A 23,365-nucleotide genomic window follows, 5' to 3' on the forward strand; every position below is an offset into this window, starting at 1 on the left:
AACCAAATGGCACCTAGCGGACAATAATAAACTTGCGGAAACTGGCTATGTGAGAAATCAAAAATTCAAGATGGAATCAATAAAATCGACCATCAAAATATTGTTTCCAAACTGTTTTATGACCGTCTTGGATCTCAGCGACGTGTACTACCATGTCCACATTCACAAAGAGTCCCAGAAATTCCTCAGATTGGCAGTTTCCATAAAAGGGGAAATATACAGAGCCCTCCCCTTCGGAATATCAATAGCCCCTCGTATTTTCACCAAACTAGTAGCGGGAAATGATGTCTCATCTCAGGGAACAAGACGTTTTGATAATCCCCTATTTGGACGACTTTCTAATAGCAAGCGACTCGGCCCTACACTACAGAAAGCAGAGGGGCAGAGTAATGAATGCCCTAGTGAACCCTGGCTTCTACACCTAAAGAAATCAAGGCTAGAGCACAGCAAAGTACAGGAGTTCCTGAGGTTAACATTGGACTCTCGGAAACAAGAGTCCCGCCTCCCATGTGTCAAAAGCATTACAAACCCCCTCCATGACATTCAGGAAGGCGATGTCTCTATTAGGTTCCCTTTCTGCCTGTTTACCAGCAGTACAGTGAGAACGGCTACAGACAAGGGATCTCCAGTGGGACATATTAGAAAACCAGACTACACTAATGGGATACTTAGAGGGTCACATAACTCTAAATTCAGTTACTATTCATACCCTAGCCTGGTGGAAGTATGCCGACAACCTATCCAACGGGATCCTCTTGGAAACAGAAGTGTCCCACCTAGTTACCATTGATGCAAGTCCCACAGGATGGGAAGCACATCTGGGCAACAGGGTCACTCAGGGAGTATGGGGAAGCCAGGAGCTAAAAGCTTCTTCGAACCAGAATGGGCAGTGGGTCACGCTCTAAGTTCTATCAAGTTTTCTACATATTCTACAGGGTCATCATGTCCGGGTTTTCACAGACAATTGAGGAGTAGTGGCTTACATAAACCATCAGGGAGGAACCAGATCCTGAGCCCTAATGGACACCACGTCCAGGATCCTCAGTTTAGCAGAGTGCAATCTTCTATCCCTTTCTGTGTTACACATCAGAGGGGCAGAAAGCCAAAAGGCAGACTTTTTGAGCTGCACTCAACTGAGACAGGGCGAATGGGTTTAAATCAGTCCATTTTCGAAAAGACTGTGGAAATGTGGGGAACCCCGGAAATAGACTTGTTTGCCGACTTCAACAACAAAAAGGTGGAGGCATTTTGTTCTCTAGACCTCAGGGGGAATCCTCAGGCCCTAGACGCCTTTATGCCTCCTTGGTCTCAGAGTCTGGCATATGCCTTTCCCCCAACAATCCTCATTACAGCAGTCCTACGAAAGGTCAGGAAAGACAAAGCAAGACTAATATTAATAGCCCCTTTCTATCCAAAAAGAACTTGGTTCTCCTGGCCGATGTTATCGGTCACCGATCTTTGGATTCTGCCAGAACTCCCAGACCTTCTGTCTCAAGGACCGGTGTTCGACCCTCAGACAGCGAACCTCCATTTAACAGCATGGAATTTGAAGGGACACTGCTGAGGGAAAGGGGATTTTTGGAAAAATTTAATTTCTACACTATTAAAAAGTAGAAAAGCTGTCACTACAAAAGCTTATGGCAAAACCTGGAAGAAATTCCTGTCCACCTTTTGGGGTAAGGTTTCAGGATGGGGTCCCAATTACTGAAATCCTTGAATTTCTACAAAAGGGTATTATATAATCAGGATGTCGCAGGTGACCCATGGGTAGCACGGTTCATCAAAGCCTGCCACAAGGTCTAGACTGATAGTCGGAAGCTACCATCTTGGGAGTTAAATCTGGTCCTAACAGTTCCCCTATTTGAGCCTATAGATTCAACCCCTCTTAAGATCTTCTCTTTAAAGACCTTCTTCTGGTAGCTCTAACGTCAGCCCGCAGAGTAAGCGATATTCAGACCTTATCCGCAGGTCCTCCCTTTACAAAGATTCTAGATGATAGTTATCCTAAAACATGACCTGGCCTACTTACCAAAGGTAGCATCTCGGTTTCAGTAGGTAGTCTTTCCTCCATTCTGCTCAAAACCTAAGAATAGGGAAGAGGAAAGATTTCACACCCTAGACGTGAAAAGATGCCTGGTTCAGTACCTAGAGTCCACCCAGACATGTAGGAAGGATCTCTGTGTGTGTTTCCAGGGACCTATTTAAGGGACTCAAAGCTTCCAAGAGTACCCTGGCGAGATGGATAAGAGATGTGATAGCCTTGGCCTATTCTTCCAGTGGAAATGTCATCCCAGAGGGGCTGAAGATTCAACAAGAGCAATGGCGACCTCATGGTCGGAAACGTCGGAAGTATCAATAGAACAAATCTGTAATGCAGCCACCTGGTCATCACCTTCAACCTTTTTAGGCACTACCGGTTGGACCTAGCCTCTTCCTCTGACTTCACCTTCGGCAGAAGGGATCTTCAGGCTGTGGTCCCTCCCTAAGCTAACAAATCTCTAATTCTCTCCATGGTGCACCTGGAGGCCCTCCGATGCTCTGTAAACCAACTGATGTGGGGGAGAGTACCGCCCTTTTACCTGTAGGTTCCCTGTCTCTGAAGGGTGCATCCCCTCTCTCCGTGGTGCTGTCATGGGCTCTGAGAAATCCCGTTACCGGTAAGTAACTATGTCTAGGTCGCGTTAAGAATTTTATCAATATATAAAAATAATTAGATCAGTAAATGGCGTAACGAGAAATAAATGAAACTGCCAGAATTGCATGTTTTTTGGTCGCTGCAACATTGCATTAAAGGGAACCTGTCACCCCCCCGGGCGTTTTTTCAGTTAAAGAGCCACCTTCAGCAGCACTAAGGCTGCATTATATGAAGGTGGCTCTTCTTTTTCTGACCTCTAGTAACCTGTAATGTGTCCCATAAGTATGGTGTGTCCCCCTGTATCAGCTGCCTACCATCCGTCCATCATGCCTGTCCTGTGGTCTCGGCGCCGCTCACCATCTGTCCATCATGATGCCCCTGTGCGTCGCTGCATCCTCCTGTTTTGAGTGCCGGCGCCTGCGCTGTGGCAAGAGTTCTCAGGCATGCGCAGTGCGCATGCCCGAGAACTCTTGTCACAGCGCAGGCATCAGAATACAAAACAGGAGGAGGCGGCGGCGCACAGGGGCATGATTGACGGATGGCAGGCGGCGCACAGAACACAGGACAGGCATGATGGATGGATGGTAGGCGGCTGATACAGGGGGACACACCATAAGTATGGGACACATAACAGGTATGAGGACCTAGTTATAGAAGTTGATATTTCAGTGTTACTGGGGGTCAGAAAAAGAAGAACCACCTTCACAGAATGCAGCCTTAGTGCTGCTGAAGGTGGCTCTTTACCTGAAAAATGCCCTGGGGGGGTGACAGGTTCCCTTTAACCCCTTTCTGCCATAAGACGTAATATCCCATCCATGTTCCCTGGGACTTAATTCACGTGGTGAGCGCCGCTGATCGCGGCCGGGTGTCAGCTGATTATCACAGCTGACACGCGGCACAATGCGTCAGGGGCGGTCACGGACCGCCCCTGACACGTTAACCCCTTATACACCGCGATCAAACACGATCGTGATGTACCGGGGGTGAAAGGGAAGCATTGGCAGGGAGGGGGCTCCCTCCGTGCTTCCCTGAGCCCCCCACAGCAGCGCAATGTGCAGCGCTTCTTCGGGGGGGCTCTTTCCCTACAGGCCCCCGGATCCAAGATGGCGACGGGGGCCTGTAGGGAGCTGACTTCCTCACTGCCTGCAAAGCGCAGGCATGAGGAAGTCTGCAGCAGTGCCTGTGACAGATCGCTGATCTGTCACAGTGATCTGTGATGTGACAGATCAGCGATCTGTCACAGGACAGTGATGTCCCACCTGGGACAATGTAATAAAGTTAAAAAAAAAAGAAGTGTAAAAATAATTAAAAAAAAAAAAATATTCCCCAATAAATTCATTTTTTGAAAATAAAAAAAAAAAAAACAATAAAAGTACACGTATTTGGTATCGCCGCATCCGTAACGACCCGCCCTATAAAACTGTCCCATTAGTTAACCTCTTTAGCTAACCCCTTAAAAAATAAAAATAAAATACGAAGCAAAAATGATTTATTATCATACCACCGAACAAAGTGCAATAACGCGCAATCAAAAAGACGCATATAAATATCAATGGTACTGCTGAAAACGTCAGCTTGTCCCGCAAGAAACGAGCTGCCATACAGCATCATCAGTGAAAAAATAAAAAAGTTATAGCTCGCAGAATAAAGCGATGCAAAAATAATTTTTTTTATATAAAATAGTTTTCATTGCATAAAACCGCCAAAACATAAAAAAAAGACCTAAATGAGGTATCGCTGTAACCGTACTGACCCGAAGAATAAAACCGCTTTATCAATTTTAACGCACGCGGAACGGTGTAAACGCACCCCCCCAAAAGAAATTCATGAATCGCTGGTTTTTGTTCATTCTGCGTCCCAAAAATCGGAATAAAAAGCGATCAAAAAATGTCACGCGCCCGAAAATGGTACCAAAAAAAACGTCAACTCATCCCGCAAAGAATAAGACCTCACATGACTCGGTGGGTCAAAATACGGAAAAATTATAGCTCTCAATATGTGGTGATGCAAAAACTATTTTTACAATAAAAAGCGTCTTTTAGCGTGTGACAGCTGCCAAACATAAAAACCGCCATAAATAGTAAATCAAACCCCCCGTTATCACCCCCTTAGCTAGGGAAAAATAATAAAATAAAAAAAATATATTTATTTCCATTTTCCCGCTAGGGTTAGGGCTGAGATTAGGGTTAGGGGTGTGTTGGGGTTAGGGTTGGAGTTATAATTGGGGGGTTTCCACTGTTTGGGCACATCAGGGGCTCTCCAAATGCAACATGGTGTCTGATCTCAATTCCAGCCAATTCTGCGTTGAAAAAGTCAAATGGTGCTCCTTCCCTTCCAAGCTCTGCCATGCGCCCAAACAGTGTTTTACCCCCACATATAGGGTATCAGCATACTCAGGACAAATTGCAAAACAACTTTTGGGGTCCAATTTCTCCTGTTACCCTTAGGAAAATAAAAAATTGGGGTCAAAAATATCATTTTTGTGGAAAAAAAATGATTTTTTTTATTTTCATGCCCAGGCGTTATAAACTTCTGTGAAGCACTTGGGGGTTCAAAGTGCTCACCACACATCTAGATAAGTTCCGTGGGGGGTCTAGTTTCCAAAATGGGGTTACTTGTGGGGAGTTTCAATAGTTTAGGTACATCAGGGGCTCTCCAAACGCACATGACACCCGCAGACCAATCCATCAAAGTCTGCATTCCAAAACGTCACTACTTCCCTTCCGAGCCCCGACATGTGCCCATACAGTAGTTTTCTCCCACATATGAGGTATCAGGGTACTCAGGACAAATTGGACAACAACTTTTGGGGTCCAATTTCTCCTGTTACCCTTGGGAAAATAAAAAAAAATGGTGACTAAAAGATCATGTTTGTGGAAAAAAAACGATTTTTTTATTTTCACGCCCGGGCGTTATAAACTTCTGTGAAGCACTGGGGGGTTCAAAGTGCTCACCACACATCTAGATAAGTTCCTTGGGGGGTCTAGTTTCCAAAAAGGTGTCATTTGTGGGGGGCTTCTACTGTTTTGGTACATCAGGGGCTTTCCAAACGCGACATGGTGTCCGATCTCAATTCCAGCCAAAAACGTCAAATGGCGCTGCTTCCCTTCCGAGCTCTGCCATGCGCCCAAATAGTGGTTTACCCCCACATATGTGGTATCAGTGCACTCAGGACAAATTGCACAATATCTTTTAATGTCCAGGTACCCTTGGAAAAATAAAAATTGGGGGTGAAAAGATCATTTTTGTGGAAAAAATATGATTTTTTAATTGTACCGCTGTACGTTATAAACTTCTGTGAAGCCCTTGTGGGTTCAAAGTTCTCACCACATATCTAGATAAGTTCCTTGGGGGGTCTAGTTTCCAAAATGGGGTCACTTGTGGGGGGTTTCCACTGTTTAGGTACATCAGGGGCTCTCCAAACGCGACATGGCGTCCGATCTGAATTCCAGCCAATTTTGGATTGAAAAAGTCAAACAGCGCTTCTTCCCTTCTGGGGTCTGCCATGCGCCGAAACTGTGGTTTCCCCCCCACATTTCAGGTATCAGCGTACTCAGGACAAATTGCACAATAACTTTTGCTGTCCAAATTATCCTGTTACCCTTGGTAAAATAAAAAAAATTGAACCTGAAGTATTTTTTTTGTGAAAAAAAGTTAGATGTTCATTTTTTTTTTAAATATTCAAAAAATTCCTGTGATGCACCTAAAGGGTTAATAAACTTCTTGAATGTGGTTTTGAGCACCTTAAGAGGTGCAGTTTTTAGAATGGTGTGACTTTTGGGTGTTTTCTATCGTATAGACCCCTCAAAGTGGCTTCAAATGTGATGTGGTCCGTAAAAATAAAATGGTGTTGCAAAAATGAGAAATCACTGGTCAATTTTTAACCCTTATAACTTCCTAACAAAAAAAAATTTTGGTTCCAAAATTGTGCTGATGTAAAGTAAACATGTGGGAAATGTTATTTAATAAGTTTTTTGTGTGCCGTATCTCTGTGATTTAAGGGCATAAAAATTAAAAATTGGAAAATTGCAAAATTTTTGCCAAAATTCCGTTTTTTTCACAAATAAACGCAAGTTATATGAACGAAATTTTACCACTAACATGAAGTACAATATGTCACGAGAAAACAATGTCAGAATCACCGGGATCCATGGAAGCGTTTCAGAGTTATAACCTCATAAAGGGACAGTGGTCAGAATTGTAAAAATTGGCCCGGTCATGAACGTGCAAACCACCCTTGGGGCTTAAGGGGTTAAAATGCAATAACGTTAGATCAAAAGGTCATATCTACACCATAATGGTGTAAGTGAAAACGTTAGCTTGGCGTGCAAAAACTAAGCCCTCACCCAGCCCCAGATTGCGAAAAATGGAGACGCTACGTGTCTCGGAAAATGGCAACTTTTTTTTCTTTAGAAACTTTTGTATTTTTGTTCACCTCTTAAATAGGAAAGAACCTATACATGTTTGGAATGTATAGCATCAATATCCTCTAAGAATTATTGAAAAAAGGGGGTATCCAGAGTTTTTATAGCTAAAATATCAAATTTTTATTTATTCTACACAGTTAAGACACAACAGAGTATACTAAAGGATGACAAAGGGCAAAAATTGATGTATCTTATGAATAACACTATGAATTAATAGCACATATATCTTGATCACAATCAGGTGTAAATTTCATATATGACATTAACAAAGATTAATAAAGTGCACTTGTGCTACAGTAACTCAAAGCTTTAGTCTAATTATATTTATATTAAATAAAGTACAGAAAAAATTAAAGTTTTTTTTGTGCAACTAAATTTTTCTTCCTTTTACTAAGTAAAAAACACGTGGTTATGTAATTACTGAAATCACTGAAAAAGTGCATCAGTGCTATTAAGTGCCACAAAGGAGCAAGTTGTGAGCTTGTTCCAGGCACTGACAGGGCATTAGTGCCTACAAAACATTACATCGCTGAAGAAAATATATGAAAAAATATATCGGTGCTTTAAGTGCCATAAGGGAATAAGCTGTAAGCTTGTTCCAAGCACTACAAAAGTGCATTAGTGCCTACAAAACATGTAGCGTTAAGCAATATAATCCAATCAAAAAATTGCAAAGTGCTATGACATAAAAAGTGCCATCATAATGTGTAAAACTTGCATGTAATATGTGGTAACGCTGCCCTGGCCTGCCGCCCCTACGCGCATTACGCCGTAGCTTCTTCAGGAGGCGTGGCCTAATTGTGAACCGGCATTAGTATATATAGTCAGGGCAACAAATTTAAACTGTCTTTCAATAGTATGACGTGTGCGAGCTAGCGCACGCGCATTGACACCTACATAAGGACAGAATGAAGTCCACTGAATGACATCTGGAGACCATCGGCACATGCGTGGATGTGTCTGCACCTAATACAAGAAGCCATCATTCAGCACTCACAGACCGACAGAGCCGGCGGCGTTATCCCTCTCATTACTCCCCCCCTCATTACACCCTCTCATTATACCCCCTTCATTACACCCCTCTCGTTATACCCCTTTGTTACACCCCTTTCCCAGCCTCGTGATCGCAGCGGTAGCCTGGATCCCAGCGGCGATCCGAGCGGCGGGCGAGATCGCGGCGACGTTCGGTTTCGGAGCTGCGTCCTGGATCCGAGCGGCATCACTTGGGTGTTCCAAAATGGTGGAGGGCGTACTTCCAGTGCGGCGCGGTGGATTGCGGGATTCGGGGACATCCAGACGGACAATTTAAAGCAAATGCATGTATGTACAGTACAGACCAAAAGTTTGGACACACCTTCTCATTCAAAGCGTCTTCTTTATTTTCATGACTATGAAAATTGTAGCTTCACTCTGAAGGCATCAAAACTATGAATTAACACATGTGGAATTATATAATTAACAAAAAAGTGTGAAACAACTGAAAATATGTCTTATATTCTAGGTTCTTCAAAGTAGCCACCTTTTGCTTTGATTACTGCTTTGCACACTCTTGGCATTCTCTTGATGAGCTTCGAGAGGTATTCACCGGAAATGGTCTTCCAACAGTCTTGAAGGAGTTTCCAGAGATGCTTAGCACTTGTTGGCCCTTTTGCCTTCACTCTGCGGTCCAGCTCACCCCAAACCATCTTGATTGGGTTCAGGTCTGGTGACTGAGGAGGCCAGGTTATGTGGCGTAGCACCCCATCACTGTCCTTCTTGGTCAAATAGCCCTTACACAGCCTGGAGGTGTGTTTGGGGTCATTGTCCTGTTGAAAAATAAATGATGGTTAACTAAACGCAAACCGGATGGAATAGCATGCCGCTGTAAGATGCTGTGGTAGCCATGCTGGTTCAGTATGCCTTCAATTTTGAATAAATCCCCAACAATGTCACCAGCAAAGCACCATCACACCACCTCATGCTTCACGGTGGCAACCAGGCATGTAGAGTCCATCTGTTCACCTTTTCTGCATCGCACAAAGACACGGTGGTTGGAACCAAAGATCTCAAATTTGGACGCATCAGACCAAAGCACAGATTTCCACTGGTCTAATGTCCATTCCTTGTGTTCTTTAGCCTGTCCTTAGCAGTGGTTTCCTAGCAGCTATTTTTACCATGAAGGCCTGCTGCTGGTGACTCGGATGAACTTATCCTCCGCAGCAGAGGTGACTCTTGGTCTTCCTTTCCTGAGGCGGTCCTCATGTGAGCCAGTTTCTTTGTAGCGCTTGATGGTTTTTGCCACTGCACTTGGGGACACTTTCAAAGTTTTCCCAATTTTTCGGTCTGACTGACCGTCCTTTCTTAAAGTAATGATGGCCACTCGTTTTTCTTTACTTAGCTCCTTTGTTAGAATTTGTATTATGGCAAAAAAAAAAAAGTCTATTCAGTAGGACTATCAGCTGTGTATCCACCAGACTTCTGCACAACACAACTGATGGTCCCAACCCCATTTATAAGGCAAGAAATCACAGTTATTAAACCTGACAGGGCACACCTGTGAAGTGAAAACCATTTCCGGTGACTACCTCTTGAAGCTCATCAAGAGAATGCCAAGAGTGTGCAAAGCAGGGCTGTGGAGTCGGTAAGCCAAACCTGCGACTCCGACTCCTCAGTTTCCCTTACACCTACTCCAACTCCGACTCCACGACTCCGACTCCCACATATATTGCTTATATTTAAGTGAAAAATTTATTCTAGTACAATGTGAACATCAGACATTAAATCATTTTTATGATACAATAATCAAGATATTTGGATAGAATATAATATTTATTGGAATACAACTTTAGAACACAAAAAACTGTAATAAATTGTAAACATGTAATATCGGATTATATATATATATATATATATATATATATATATATATATATATATATATATATATAGTGTATGTGTATATATATATAGTGTATGTGTATGTATGTGTATATATATATATATATATATATATATATATATATATATATATATATATATATATATACACACTATTTCATAAACTATAAGTGGCAAAAAACAGTTTTCAACAAAAACATACTAAATAACATTTGTGCAGTCTATGAATTTGTTCTAAGAAATAAAATTGCCTCCATCAGATCCTCCTTCATAGATGACCTCAAATCTGACCTAATACTTTTAAGGCTAGAGAACAACCTCTCTACAGTAACTTGGGTTGGAGGCAAAGCCGTAACCACATGGGCAACATCTCTAACAATTTCCGGGTATAAAGGAATTGCCTCATGCACAGTCAGTTTTGATGAACGGTTGAATTTTTCTATTTCTTTGAGAACAAGTGAAACATTTTGCTGAAATATGGTCAATCTGCTTGCTATAGGAGACCAAGTGAAATCTTTTTCCTTGCGGCAACGCTTTGCCTGCTTCATGTCATACAAATACTTGTCAAAGTCAAACTCCTCATCTGATGAGGATGAAGATATGGCAGCAGTAGCACTGTCAGGACCCGAGTCCTCTTGAGCCTGGCAGTCCTCCTGTAGGCCACTCATCCTAACTGCTACCTCAGACAGAGCATCTTTTCCTTTAGTAAGCTGTTGATCATCAAGCAATATATGATGACTTGGGTCCACATAAACAACTGCCAGAAAAATTTTATTTTCCAATAGCTGTGTCTCTCTCCGTTTCATTGAAGCAGAAATGCCATCTGCGATTAAACAGCAAAATAGCAAGTTCTCCCGCTCCCTCATGAAAATGGCAGGAGTTAAATCCTCAGCTTGTAATTTTTTTGTCACAGTAAATGGGTGATTAAGCAATTCCTTCAATTCAGCCACCTGTGTCCATTGACCTTCATTTAGGGTTACCTGAGGGTTCGCCATATCTATAAGAAAAGGTTTTAGTTGATCAACAATTGCCCTTTTCCAGCACGTCTCTTCAAGATGGAATCAATTTTAGGGGTTCTGGCGGCAATAACCAATTTCTTCACTTTTCCAATCAGATTTCCAGCATGTCCCTCTTGCAGACTATCTCTTATTGCCAGCTGCAGCGTGTGCACAACACAGCGCATGTGATGAATAGGAAAGTGTTTTGAAGCAGCTTCAACAAGATCATCTATTTCTACAGTATAATTTTGCTGTTCTTCTGTAGTAATATCTGTTTGTTCCTCACTTACATGAACAGCACTGTGGCCTTCCATCTCATACATACTGAATCCTAAATGTTCCTCTAGCTGTTGTTCATTACTCTCATTCATCAGTGTAATTGTACTTTATGTTTGAAGCATTGTCCGTTACAATAGCAAGAACCTGTTCTTTTTTGAGTTCGTAATCTTGCAGATCTTTTTCCACTAAGGCCTGGAGAAACTGGCTGCTGTGATGAGCTTTAGTATCTATTACTGCCAGCGTGTTGGTAACAATTTTTGTTGTCACAAACATATCGAACATTGATGGCAAAATAGTTCACTCTGTGACGTGTGCAGGCATCCATTTTAAGAAACATGAAGCGTCTTTTGAGAGTCTTTTTAAGATCTTCCTTTTGTTTAAGGGCTTCTTCAATCACTAATTTTCTAATACTTTCTCTTTCCAGAGAAACACCAAGTTTGGGGGCCATTTCTCCATTAAGAGCTGTAAAAGCTGGTCGTGCAAATAATGTTAATGGTACACCGTCCTTCACAACAAGCTGTATGAGCTGTCTTTTAGACATATCTGCTGTCATTGTTACAGTAACTTTGTCACTTACAAAATATCTTGTTAATGATGTTGGAGACGCTCTTTCCTCCTCCTTTGCCTGGCAGGAAGTGTTAGTCTGTGTGCTACCCAGCTTTCATTCTCTTTGGTACAGATAAGATATGGAGACAGATATGGATAAATGGATAGAGCAGATTTCTAATCTGCTTTTGATATTGAAAACATTATCTATGAGCTCAAAAACCTTTCAGGTGATGCGTTTTTTTAAAAATCTGATCGGCTTTTGCAGCTGAAAAACGTATCCACAAAAAACGCAGCAAAAATGCTGTGTGTGAATGTAGCCTTAGATCAGGAATAGAACAGCCATTTATAGGGCATTTCATAACTTTCCCAAATTTCTATGAAAAAATATTCAGCACATTCTGCATTGAACTACTGTACCCAATTTATTATATACTAGCTGAAGAGCCCAGCGCTGTCCGGGCATAGTAACTGTGGTTAGTTATAGCAAATTATAATTATCCTTCATCCCATAGTCCTGTGCCCATATACCCATCATACATATTCACGATCCCATAGGCCCGTGCCCATATACCCATCATACATATCCTCCATCCCATAGTCGAGTGCCCATATACCCATCACACATCCTCCATCCCATAGTCCCGTGCCCATATACCCATCATACATATTCTCCATCCCATAGTCCCATGCCCATATACCCATCATACATATTCTCCATCCCATAGTCCCGTGCCCATATACCCATCATACATATCCGCCATCTCATAGTCTCGTGCCCATATACCCGTCATACATATCCTCCATCTCATAGTCCAGTGCACATATACCCATCACACATCCTCCATCCCATAGTCCCGTGCCCATGTACATATCCGCCATCCCATAGTCCCGTGCCCATATACCCATCATACATATCCTCCATCCCATAGTCGAGTGCCCATATACCCATCATGCATATTCTCCATCCCATAGTCCCATGCCCATATACCCATCATACATATTCGCCATCCCATAGTCGAGTGCCCATATACCCATCACACATCCTTCATCTCATAGTCCCATGCCCATATACCCATCATTCATATCCTCCATCCCATAGTCCTGTGCCCATATACCCATCACACATCCTCCATCCCATAGTCCGTGCCCATATACATATCCGCCATCCCATAGTCCCGTGCCCATATACCCGTCATACATATCCTTCATCCCATAGTCCAGTGCCCATATACCCATCACACATCACACTTGCAACCTATGATGACATCAGCGTCGCCATGGCAACCATTGTGACATCATAATGAGGGGCGGGGCTTGATACACACAGTTTCCCCATTATGCAAATAGGGGCATTATGATATAATGAGGGGCGGGGCTTGACACGCACACACTTTTTCCCCAGTTTGTAGATAGGAGCAAAATTGTTTGGTAAATTGGAACGCGCGGGGTTAAAATTTCGCCTCACAATATAGCTTAGGACGCTCTCGGGGTCCAGACGTGTGACTGTGCCAAATTTTGTGGCTGTAGCTGCGACGGTGTGGATGCCTATCCCGGACACGCACGCACGCACGCACGCACGCACGCACGCATGCATGCATACACACTTTGAGCTTTATATATTAAATTTTAGGAGTCGGTCCATTTTATTCCGACTCCACCAAAATGAGCACCGACTCCACTACTCCGACTCCACAGCTCTGGTGCAAAGCAGTAATCAAAGCAAAAGATGGCTACTTTGAAGAACCTAGAGTATAAGACATATTTTCAGATGTTTCACACTTTTTTGATAATTATATAATACCACATGTGTTAATTCATAGTTTTGGTGCCTTCAGAGTGAATCTACAACTTTCATAGTCATGAAAATAAAGAAAACTCTTTGAATGAGAAGGTGTGTCCAAACTTTTGGTCTGTACTGTATGTATATGTGTGTGTATGTGTGTATATATATGTGTGTGTGTGTTTTAGTCAGGAGTGCAGTACAAGGGTAGGGTATAGATAGGTTGCAATTAACGTATTATGTAGCATGTGACCACAGGGAAGCGCTGATGGATCACAGGTCCAAATCTTAGTTACAAGCTTTCCTTGTACGCCTCAGGTAACGGACTCTCCTGCCAGTAGAAAAATAAGTCAAAAATGAGGGGCTGCCTTAAATCTCCTAGGCTGCTCCCTCCCACACTCTGCTCCCACCCCTGGGCTTGTGCAGCCTCTCTCTTCCCATATCTGAGAATAATTTTCTGTCCAGAACTGTGGATGGCCCATAACTTTCCACCCGGAGCACTGAATGGGTTGGCGGCGCTGCCACTGGGTTCTGCTGGATTTTATCTGCGCATAGACTAAATATGCCTACCGTATGTAATTCCTGGTACGGGTGGCTGCTGGGCACGGGCATGTGGGGGAAGGAACCCTGATTCGGATTATGTGCTCGGCTAGTCTGAGATATTGCATTCTGTTATTATAGGTCATTTTCCAGATTCAACACCTGAGTCTTGCTGTGACCTATAGTGCTACGATGTCTCCATGTGCTTGTGTCAGACAAAAGAATCCAATTTGCCGTGAAGCTGCAGAGAGCTCACACCCTGGTGCTAATTGGTGGGGACCGACCTTCAAAGAGCTTCTTTCTGGAGTCTATTAAAGGAAAATATTGCATGGCTTTTTATGACCTGGGGGGATGCAAGGTTGGGGGCACGTTTCAGGAGTGGAGGGGAGATCTCCCTCAGTCTTTATTAAGGGAAAAAGAAATCCAAACCAACAGGGCCCTGTGAGAAAGTGATTTGCCCCTAAACCTAATAACTAGTTGAGTCCACCCTTGGCAGTAAATTGCAATCAAGCATTTGCAATAACTGGCAGTGAGTATTGTACAATGCTCTGGAGGATTTGTGGCCCACTCATCTTTGCAGAATTGTTGTAATTTAACATTGGAGGGTTTCGAAGCATGAACCACCTTTTTAAGGTCATGCCACTGCATCTGTCGGATTAAGGTCAGGACTTTGACTAGGCCACTTCAAAGTCTTTTGTTTTTCTTAAGCCATTCAGATATGGACTTGCTGGTTTGTTATTTTGCATCCTTGTCCTGCTGCATAACCCAAGTGCGCTTCAGCTTGAGTTCATGAACAGGTGGCCGGACATTCTCTTTCAGGATTTCTTGGTAGCTAACAGAATTCATGGTTATATTTACCACAGCAAGTCTTGCAGGTCATGAAGCTGGAAAAGAGCCCTAGACCATCACACTACCACCATGATATTTTACTTTTGGTATGATGTTCATTTTCTGATATGCTGTTACTTCTACACCAGATGTATGGAGACATACACCTTCCAAAAAGTTCAACTTGTGTCTCATGAGTCCACAGAGTATTCTGCCAAAAGTCTTGGGGATCATCAAGATGGTTTTTTGGCACAACTGGGATGAGCCTTTATGTTCTTATTGCTCAGCAGTGGTTTCCCCAGGACGTCCCTCATGACAGCACGACATGAGAAGGTAGTTCTGTTTATCCTCTAGGGACAGGAAACGCACAAGAGGTTAAAAGCCCCCTTCCACATCATCCCCAGTGTTTTTCCTGTCGCTAGCAGGACAGGGTGCAGCAAGAGGAGCTCAGGAGCACGATTTTATTTATCAGGGTTCAGCAGGATCGGAGGGGACTGAATTTCTTCCCTTCCTGCTGTCAAGAGGCTCCGAAGCTGAAACCTTACTGGACAAGGTTCCCTCCGCCTGTCGATGGAGCAGGACGGAGCTCCTAACTATGCCGCTTCCCTCTCTGCAGGGTTCTTGGCTCCACGCTGGCTGCTGACTTCTGGTCACGCAGATTAGTGTGGGAATCTTCAGTGGCTATTAAGACCAATATAGCAGCCACCTTGGTAGCCAGGTCTATGTAGATCTGGATCGACAAGCTGATCACCCAGATAAAATCTAACACCCCTAGAGAGATTCTCTTGGAGTCCCTCCCTATTCTGAAAACGGCAACACAGTTTATAGCAGATGCTTCTGCACAGTCTGTAAGGTTTGCGGCTAGGAGTAATGTACTCTCTAATTCGGCATGGCGGGCCATCTGACTTAAAACATGGTCAGGGGACAGCCAGTCTAACAGTAAACTCTGCTCCATCCCTTTTTCAGGTACGCACGTCTTCGGTCTGGTGCTAGATGACATTTTAGAGAGGGACGATGATGACAAAAAGGGGTTCCCGGAGTGAAAAAAAAAAAACCCCTGGAGATTCCATTCCTTTCGTAGGCCCCGTCAGTCCCGTAAGCAGGACTATATTGGGAAGGGAAAATTGGGCAGGTTGAGTTACCCCAAGGGAGGTAAGGGTAGATCCATCCAGTTCTCCTCCAGCTCACATATGTCTTAATACCAGGAAGGGAGAGGGAGACTGCAGTTTTTCCTGGGGGAATGGGGAACCATAACGGACAACCAGTGGATCCCACAAACCATAGGGGAAGGTTACAGGATGGATGTCTGCCATCTCCCACCCCAATGGTTTTTCCCCACCAAAACCCAATCCCTCTCCGCACAAAACAGACTCTGGACAGATGTCAGGAACCTCCTTAAAGTTGGAAGCAGTCGAGCCGGTCGACCTGTCTTAGGGATAGGTCATGGTCACTACTCCTCCCTTTTCATTAAAAAAACCTATCGGACCATTATAAATCTAAAGCCCCTGAATCATTGGGTCAGGTACAGGAGATTCAAAATGGAGACCATAAAATCAAACATCCAACTAATAGGGAAAGGCAACGCCATGTGCACATTAGATCTGAGAGATGCATACTATCACGTGCCAATTCCCCCAAACTACCGCCAATATCTAAGGTTCGCTTTAGATCATCAGGACTTGGGCCACCATTTCGAGTTTACTTGCTTTCCATTTGGCTTATCCTTAGCCCCTTGCATCTTTACAAAGATAATGACAGGGGTGGCACCTTTTCTGAGGAGGCGAGAGATTATTGTGGTCCCCTACCTGAGCGACATCCTGCTGGTAGCAGACAGTCTGGGCCAGTTGAGGCGGATTACAATCAACATTCTAGAGCGCCTGGGTTGGCAAGTGAACTGGGAGAAATCCAGCCTATTTCTGGGTACCCAGCAACCGGCTTCCCCAGCCGGGTATCGCTGATCGTGCAGGGATCTCCTGGGCCGTTTTTGGATCGTTGGTCTCCCGCTGCCACACGCAGCGATGCATGCTGGCCAGCGGGAGACCAATGATCAAAAAATGGCCTAGGTCATTCCTACACGATCAGCAATACCCGGCGGGGGAAGCCGGTCGCTGATGCGTGCCACAGCGAGATCGCTGGCGCGTCACAAAATCGGTGATGCATCAGCAATCTCCCTTAGTGTGAAGTACCCCTAACAGTTTAGCATTACACTGATTTGGTTGTGGAATCAGTGGCACATCCATCCACTTCTAGAAAAGTATCCCAACAGCTGTTTTTCAACACAACGTCATGCCGCATGTTGCTTGTGTTACTGTGAGCAGCCCAAGTGGCTTGAACGTGTTACTATGGCCTGCAGCGTCTCTGGAATGGTTTCCCATCAAGCACATCTGGGATGTCATTGGGGCGGTAATTGCAAAGGAAGCTGCCAAAGTGCATTCAACACAGCATAACATTGCTCACACACTTTGGCAGCTATCATTTGAGTTTTGTAATAGTTGTCTATCTCTGCGCTTTGTGCTCATATTTGATACTGAATACATCTAAATGTTCAACATTTTGCTTCATTCTTTTTATCACTGGAATACCATTACCATATCTGTTAACTGTGTGATTTTCATAATTCCATGACTTGTCCTTCATGGTGTTGCAATTTCAATGTTGAGGAATGTATGATGGATGCAGGTCCTCGCTGGGGCACTGTTGCATTCCACCCACAGTTGAGGTGGCTCTGCATGTGTGGCCACCTCCACTGACCGTGGCATGTGGCCATTCTTCAGTGTGGGGAGATCCACATACATCATAGTTTCATGGCAAACTATATGCATATACCATAAATGTACAAGATGGGATTAAACCTCATTTCATCATGTCTTAATTTAGGACTTGATAACAGCTTTTCATTCCATATTTTCCAGCCAGGAGGGTGTAGCTGTTGGCATTTATCAACCGATAGAAATCAATGTACAGACAACAGATGGTGAGCTCGTGTGCCGGTGCTATAAAATGAATAAATGTATTTATGGACTGACATCTCCTCAATACAAGCAGGTAATGTCTGTTACATTGTGGCATTGTATGTACTGGAAATGCCTTCACTTGCAGCAAGAACTTTGTCTAGAACTAGGCTATACCTTGATTGCCAACATCTCTGTATTTAGGAAAGTGATAGTCTTTATTTAACCCCTTCCTGACACCCACCTTTGATATGCAACCCTGTTGGCAAGGTCTTCCTCCAGACCACTGTGCATATAGCAATAGCAGCAGCTGTGTATTACAATATACAGTGCAATTACGGTTTTCTTCCGTTCCATACTGTCTTCTTCCAAAATATTATAACACCTTTTACACAGCACAGCTTCATGGCCATTCTAAGTGCTATCTCTGCATCCGCCAAGTACGCTTATCTAGAAGTGCCACTCAGCTGAGACATGGGATGTAATGGTCAAATATACGATGTATTGAAAAAATACTCATACCCCATGAACTTTTCACATTTTTTTCCAAGTTAATCCTCAAATTTATTTATTTTTTATTTTATTTTCTGATATAGCAATAGTTTCCAGTATTCATGAAGTGTAAATGAAATGATACATGGTTTTCCAAATATTTTAAAATTATAAATCTGAAAATTATGATGAGCATTTTTATTCACCCACTGAGCCAATAGTAGGACCACCTTTCACTGCAAATACTGCTGTAAGTCTTTTGGGGTATGTCTCTACCAATTTTGCACATTTAGAGGTGACCTTTTTGTTCACTCTTGTTTTGCACACTTGCTCAAGCTCGAAGAGATTGGATGGAGGTATCTGTGAACATGAATTTTCAAGTCTTGCTAAAGATTCTCAATGGGATTTATGTCAGGACTTTTGGGCCATTCAAATGCATGAATATGCTATGATCTAAACCATTCGATTGTAGCTCTGGCAGTATGTTTCAGGTCGTTATCCTGCTGGAAGGTGAACCTACGCCCCAGTCTCAAGTTTTTTGCAGCTTCTAACAGGGTTTCCCTCCATCCATTTTCCCATCAACTTTGACCAGCTTTCCTGTCCCTACGGAGGAATAGCGTATTTACAGCATGATGATGCTGCTGCCACCACCATGTTTGACGCTGGGGATAGCGTTTTCATGGTTATGACCAGTGTTATTTTTTTTCCGCCACACTTGGCGTTTTGCATTAGTCCAAAAAGTTCTACGTTATTTTCATATAACTAGAACATTTTCTTCCACATGCTAGCTGTGTCCCCTACTTGACTTTTGGCAAACTGCAAATTAAACTTCTTACGGCTTGGTTTCAAAAATTGCTTTCTCCTTGCCACTCTTCTATAAAGGCCAGATTTGTGGAGTATATGACCAATAGTTGTCCTGTGGATAAATTCTCCCACCTGAGCTGTGGATCATGCGATTCTGCTCTAATTGGTGCTCTCCTTGTTTAGGTGGACGGCCATGTCTTGGTAGGTTTGCAGTTGTGCAATACACTTTTGGTTTTTGCATGTGAGATTGAACTGTGATCTGTAGGATGTTCAGAGCTGGGGCTATTTTTATGACCTAACCCTGCCTTACTCTTCTCCACAACTCTATCTCTGATCTGTCTTGTGTGTTCCTTGGTTTTTGTAATGCTGTTTGACTCCTAATATTCTCAAACAAACCTGAGGAATTCACAGAACAGCTGCAATTATATTAAGAATACATTACACACAGATGGACTCAATTTAATAAGTATGTGATGTCTAGAGACAATTGGTCACTAAAGATTTTATTAAGGTTTGTCAGACAACGGGGCTCAATATAAATGCATGTCACAATATTCAAATTTATATTTTCAAAATTATTTTGAAAACCATATATTATTTTTTTCCACAATTCACAAATACTTGCTACTGTGTGTTGTATATCACATAAAATAATAAAATACATTTAAGTTTCGGTATAATGTGGAAAAAGTTCACGGGGTATGAATACTTCAAGGCACTGTAGTACAAGTATGCTTAATTTTAAAAGCACATCACGTTTTTTCACACTAAAAAAATAAATAAAAATTAAAAAGATGGTCAATTGAAAGCATATTGATGTATACTTCATCTGAACATTGAGAAAACCAAAAACAAAAAGCAAATATCCTAAAATAAAGTAAAAAATAAATTGAAAAAATTGCATGAAGGTAGTAATAATAATAAGGGTATTTAGTAAACATAATTTTGATCAAGAGAGTGTACAAGCCATCCCGCCACGTCAAGGCAACCCTTGTGAGACTGTCCTAACTCTTGACGTGGCGGGATGGCTTGTACATTCTTTTGATCAAAATTATGTTTACTAAATACCCTTATTACTACCTTCATGCAATTTTTGCAATTTATTTATCTTTTACTTTTTTATTTTAGGATATTTGTTTTTTGGTTTTCTCTGTGTAAAGGTGATGTGTTTATATGCATTTACATTTTGCATACACATTAATTTACTTTTTCTGCACAGACCTAGTTTCTCATTTAGTTTTTCATCTGAACATTGCAGATTATAGCTCTGTCAGCCTGTACATTTGGATACATTTTTGCAGTTTTCAAACATATTCACTAGTAGGATATTGAGATTGTAATAACCGTGTGTTAAAAGAATTGTAGCATTGTAGCATGCTTTTTTTTTTTTTTTTTCTTTTTTTTTTATTATACACACACAGCAGGGGCACATAAGATTATCTCAGCACAGGAACATTTTATTTAGCAAACCTAATTGTGAAAATTATTACTCCAAGATCTTCGTGGGGAAAACCCCCTTTTTATGCAATTTCTCATGCCAATGAGAATCAGAACTGTATATTTCATTGGGACATTTGATGGGACAGATGAATGGTACACACTGCACCAAGATCACCTGTTTTCCACTAAATTCATCAACTACTAGATTACCTTTTTGATTACTTCTGCTGATACCACTTTCTGTTTGATAATAGACATTGAAACGAATGCCTATAGGTCTTGTAGTTTGTTCATGGGTTTCATCTATTCATATACAGGTGATGTGTATGGGAGCAAAGCAGAACGATTTACCACTGGAATATCAGAAAATGTTGGGAGAACTACAAACCAATAACTACTCCGGACCAATTGCAATAATGGACATATTAAAAGAAGCAATACAGAAAGTGCAAGATGATAGAAGATAATTTATGTATTTTTTTTCCTATGCACTTTATCTGGCAACTTGTGTTTTTGGGAATATGCAATGGATCAAATTAGAAAACTTTTAATTATATTTCAACTTGTCTCAAGTGTCATGCAATGTTCTTAATCTAAAAAGGTTAGATAAGTAATTTGAATTGTGTATTAGCAGTAACAACCATACTTGCAAGGACCAGGATCATTAGCCCCTTGTCTCTAACTATTCTGCATTTACTAGGTAATTTATTAAAGCCACCCACCATTAAAGTGTATGGATGTCACAGAGGTTGCACCTTCGTCATTAACAGCAGTGTGTACACTGTACATTACAGCTGACACTCTTCTGCAACAAGTGGATCAGAGAGAACGTTGATTTCAGCTATTTAACACCTTTGATGCTGCAGTCAATAGTGAGACAGTAGCATTTAAGTGGATAGATGCACAAAGTAAACTTTCTTTTTCATCCTCGAAGATTGCAGGGTGCAATAATGAGGTATGCCAGCTGTAAGCCTAAGGCCCCTTTCACACGTCAGTGTCTCCGGTATGTGTGGTGACCGTTTTCTCACGTACTGGAGACACTGACACACTTAGACCCATTCAAATGAATGGGTCAGCGTGTTTTCACTGACCGTGTTTCCGTGAGCAAAACACAGACATGTCCGTTTTCACCCAGACACACAGGCCGCAAAACGTGGTCCACACTGAGAATAGTGCACACTGTCCTCCATGTGCACTAACGGCACTGGGGAAGTAGCGCTACTGTAAGCCGCTGTTCCCTTGCGGCAGGTGCTGAACGCAGCTGTCATTATTCTCCCCTGCTCTGCCGGCGATCAGAGGAGAACGAATGAATGGAAAACTGACCTGCTGTGACCTCCAGACCATAGGAGAATGCAAGTGATGAGGTCACGGCAGTTCAAGCTCTGTCACAGTGACCTCATTACTTGCATTCTCCCACGATCCGGAGGTTACAGCAGGTCAGTTTTTCATTCATTCTCCTTTGATCGTGCTGATCGTGGCAGAGCAGGGGAGAATGGATGAAAGCGCCGTGCTCCGCACCAGCCGCCGGGGAACAGCGCTTACAGTAGCGCTTCTTCCCCTGCGGGCGTCCGTGTGGTACTGATGCAGCACACGGTTGGCACACGTGTGCTGCACGTAGTACACACACGGACACTGATATCTCAGATACCGTTTTTTCCGGTACCAGAAATAGCGGGGCGTGTGAAACTGGCCTAACAATGGATCTTAGGTTAGCCATCTTTGTACACCTGTTATGACCAACCAGTGGCGCAAGGAAGACGGGCAATAATACACTGTGATACAGACATATTTCAATGTCTTTTACAAGTGTTCACATTTTTAAAAGGTTAAAATTTTTAATCTTCCATAACTACTCAAACTATAAAGCCATCAAATTACGCATATCACATGAATGCCGTAAAAGGTAAATATAAAATTTAACATAGCAATAAACATACAAATAAAGGAATACAAAGTGATCTAATGTAGTTTGTGGCTCGAAATACCACCCTATCAACAGTAAAATAAAAAAGGTACTTATGAATAGAGGTGAAAGAATGTTTCTTCATGAATTGTTTTTATTGTGCAGTTTAAAAAAAAAAAAAACCTATAGAAATACAGTATTGACATAATCTTACTGAGCTGTAAAATAGTTAATGTGTCATTCATACAACATGGTGAAAACAGTAAAAAAAAAAAAAAAAAGCTGCTTTTTATTTGTAGTGCAGAATGAGACCCCTTTTTAGAACCTGGATACTGGATGGACGGTGACTCTCAAATTGTACATATTTCCCATAAGGGATGGGGGCAGTGCTCTAGAATCACTGCGTTGAAAAACACGTGATGGTGTCTCCGCAGTGTCGGATGTTGATCTCCATGAGTTCATTCATCCTCCTTTTCATAGTCTTTTTACTAGGCATTGCTCCTACCAGCCAGTTTCCTACTCCACACTGATGAGGGGCAATACCCCGAAACAGCTGATGTGGATGGATACCATGTTTTGGCATAGATGGTTTCCTTCATTGGAGACTGCCCTTCCCGTGGTTGTTCCTTCCCGGGCAAAGACCTGGCTGGTCATTGCTTACGTTGAGAAACACGTGATGGTGTCTCTGCGGCTTCTGTTTTGCATGTTTTACATATTTCCCATAAGGGATGGGGGCAGTGCTCTAGAATCACTGCGTTGAGAAACACGTGATGGTGTCTCCGCGGCTTCTGTTTTGCATGTTTCACATAAGGACACTGTCCCCATCATGTGTCAAAGTAGGCACCATGCATTTAGAGAATTA

At 42.6% G+C, this 23,365-nt stretch overlaps 1 protein-coding gene across 1 annotated transcript in view; it reads left to right on the forward strand.

Moving 5' to 3' along the window:
* Positions 1 to 21,162, forward strand: part of GGCT (gamma-glutamylcyclotransferase) — a 58,688-nt gene extending 37,526 nt beyond the window's left edge. Inside the window, exons 3-4 of the mRNA XM_073569130.1 lie at positions 17,826 to 17,958; positions 20,918 to 21,162. Of these exons, the coding sequence (XP_073425231.1) occupies positions 17,826 to 17,958; positions 20,918 to 21,067 (283 nt within the window). The 3' untranslated portion in view covers positions 21,068 to 21,162. The remainder of the gene's footprint in view (positions 1 to 17,825; positions 17,959 to 20,917) is intronic.
* Positions 21,163 to 23,365: the final 2,203 nt, after the last annotated feature.

Source organism: Dendrobates tinctorius, unplaced genomic scaffold (assembly GCF_039654945.1).
Source record: "Dendrobates tinctorius isolate UK_male_01 unplaced genomic scaffold, ASM3965494v1 ptg000005l, whole genome shotgun sequence".
Classification (NCBI taxonomy): Eukaryota; Metazoa; Chordata; class Amphibia; order Anura; family Dendrobatidae; genus Dendrobates; species Dendrobates tinctorius.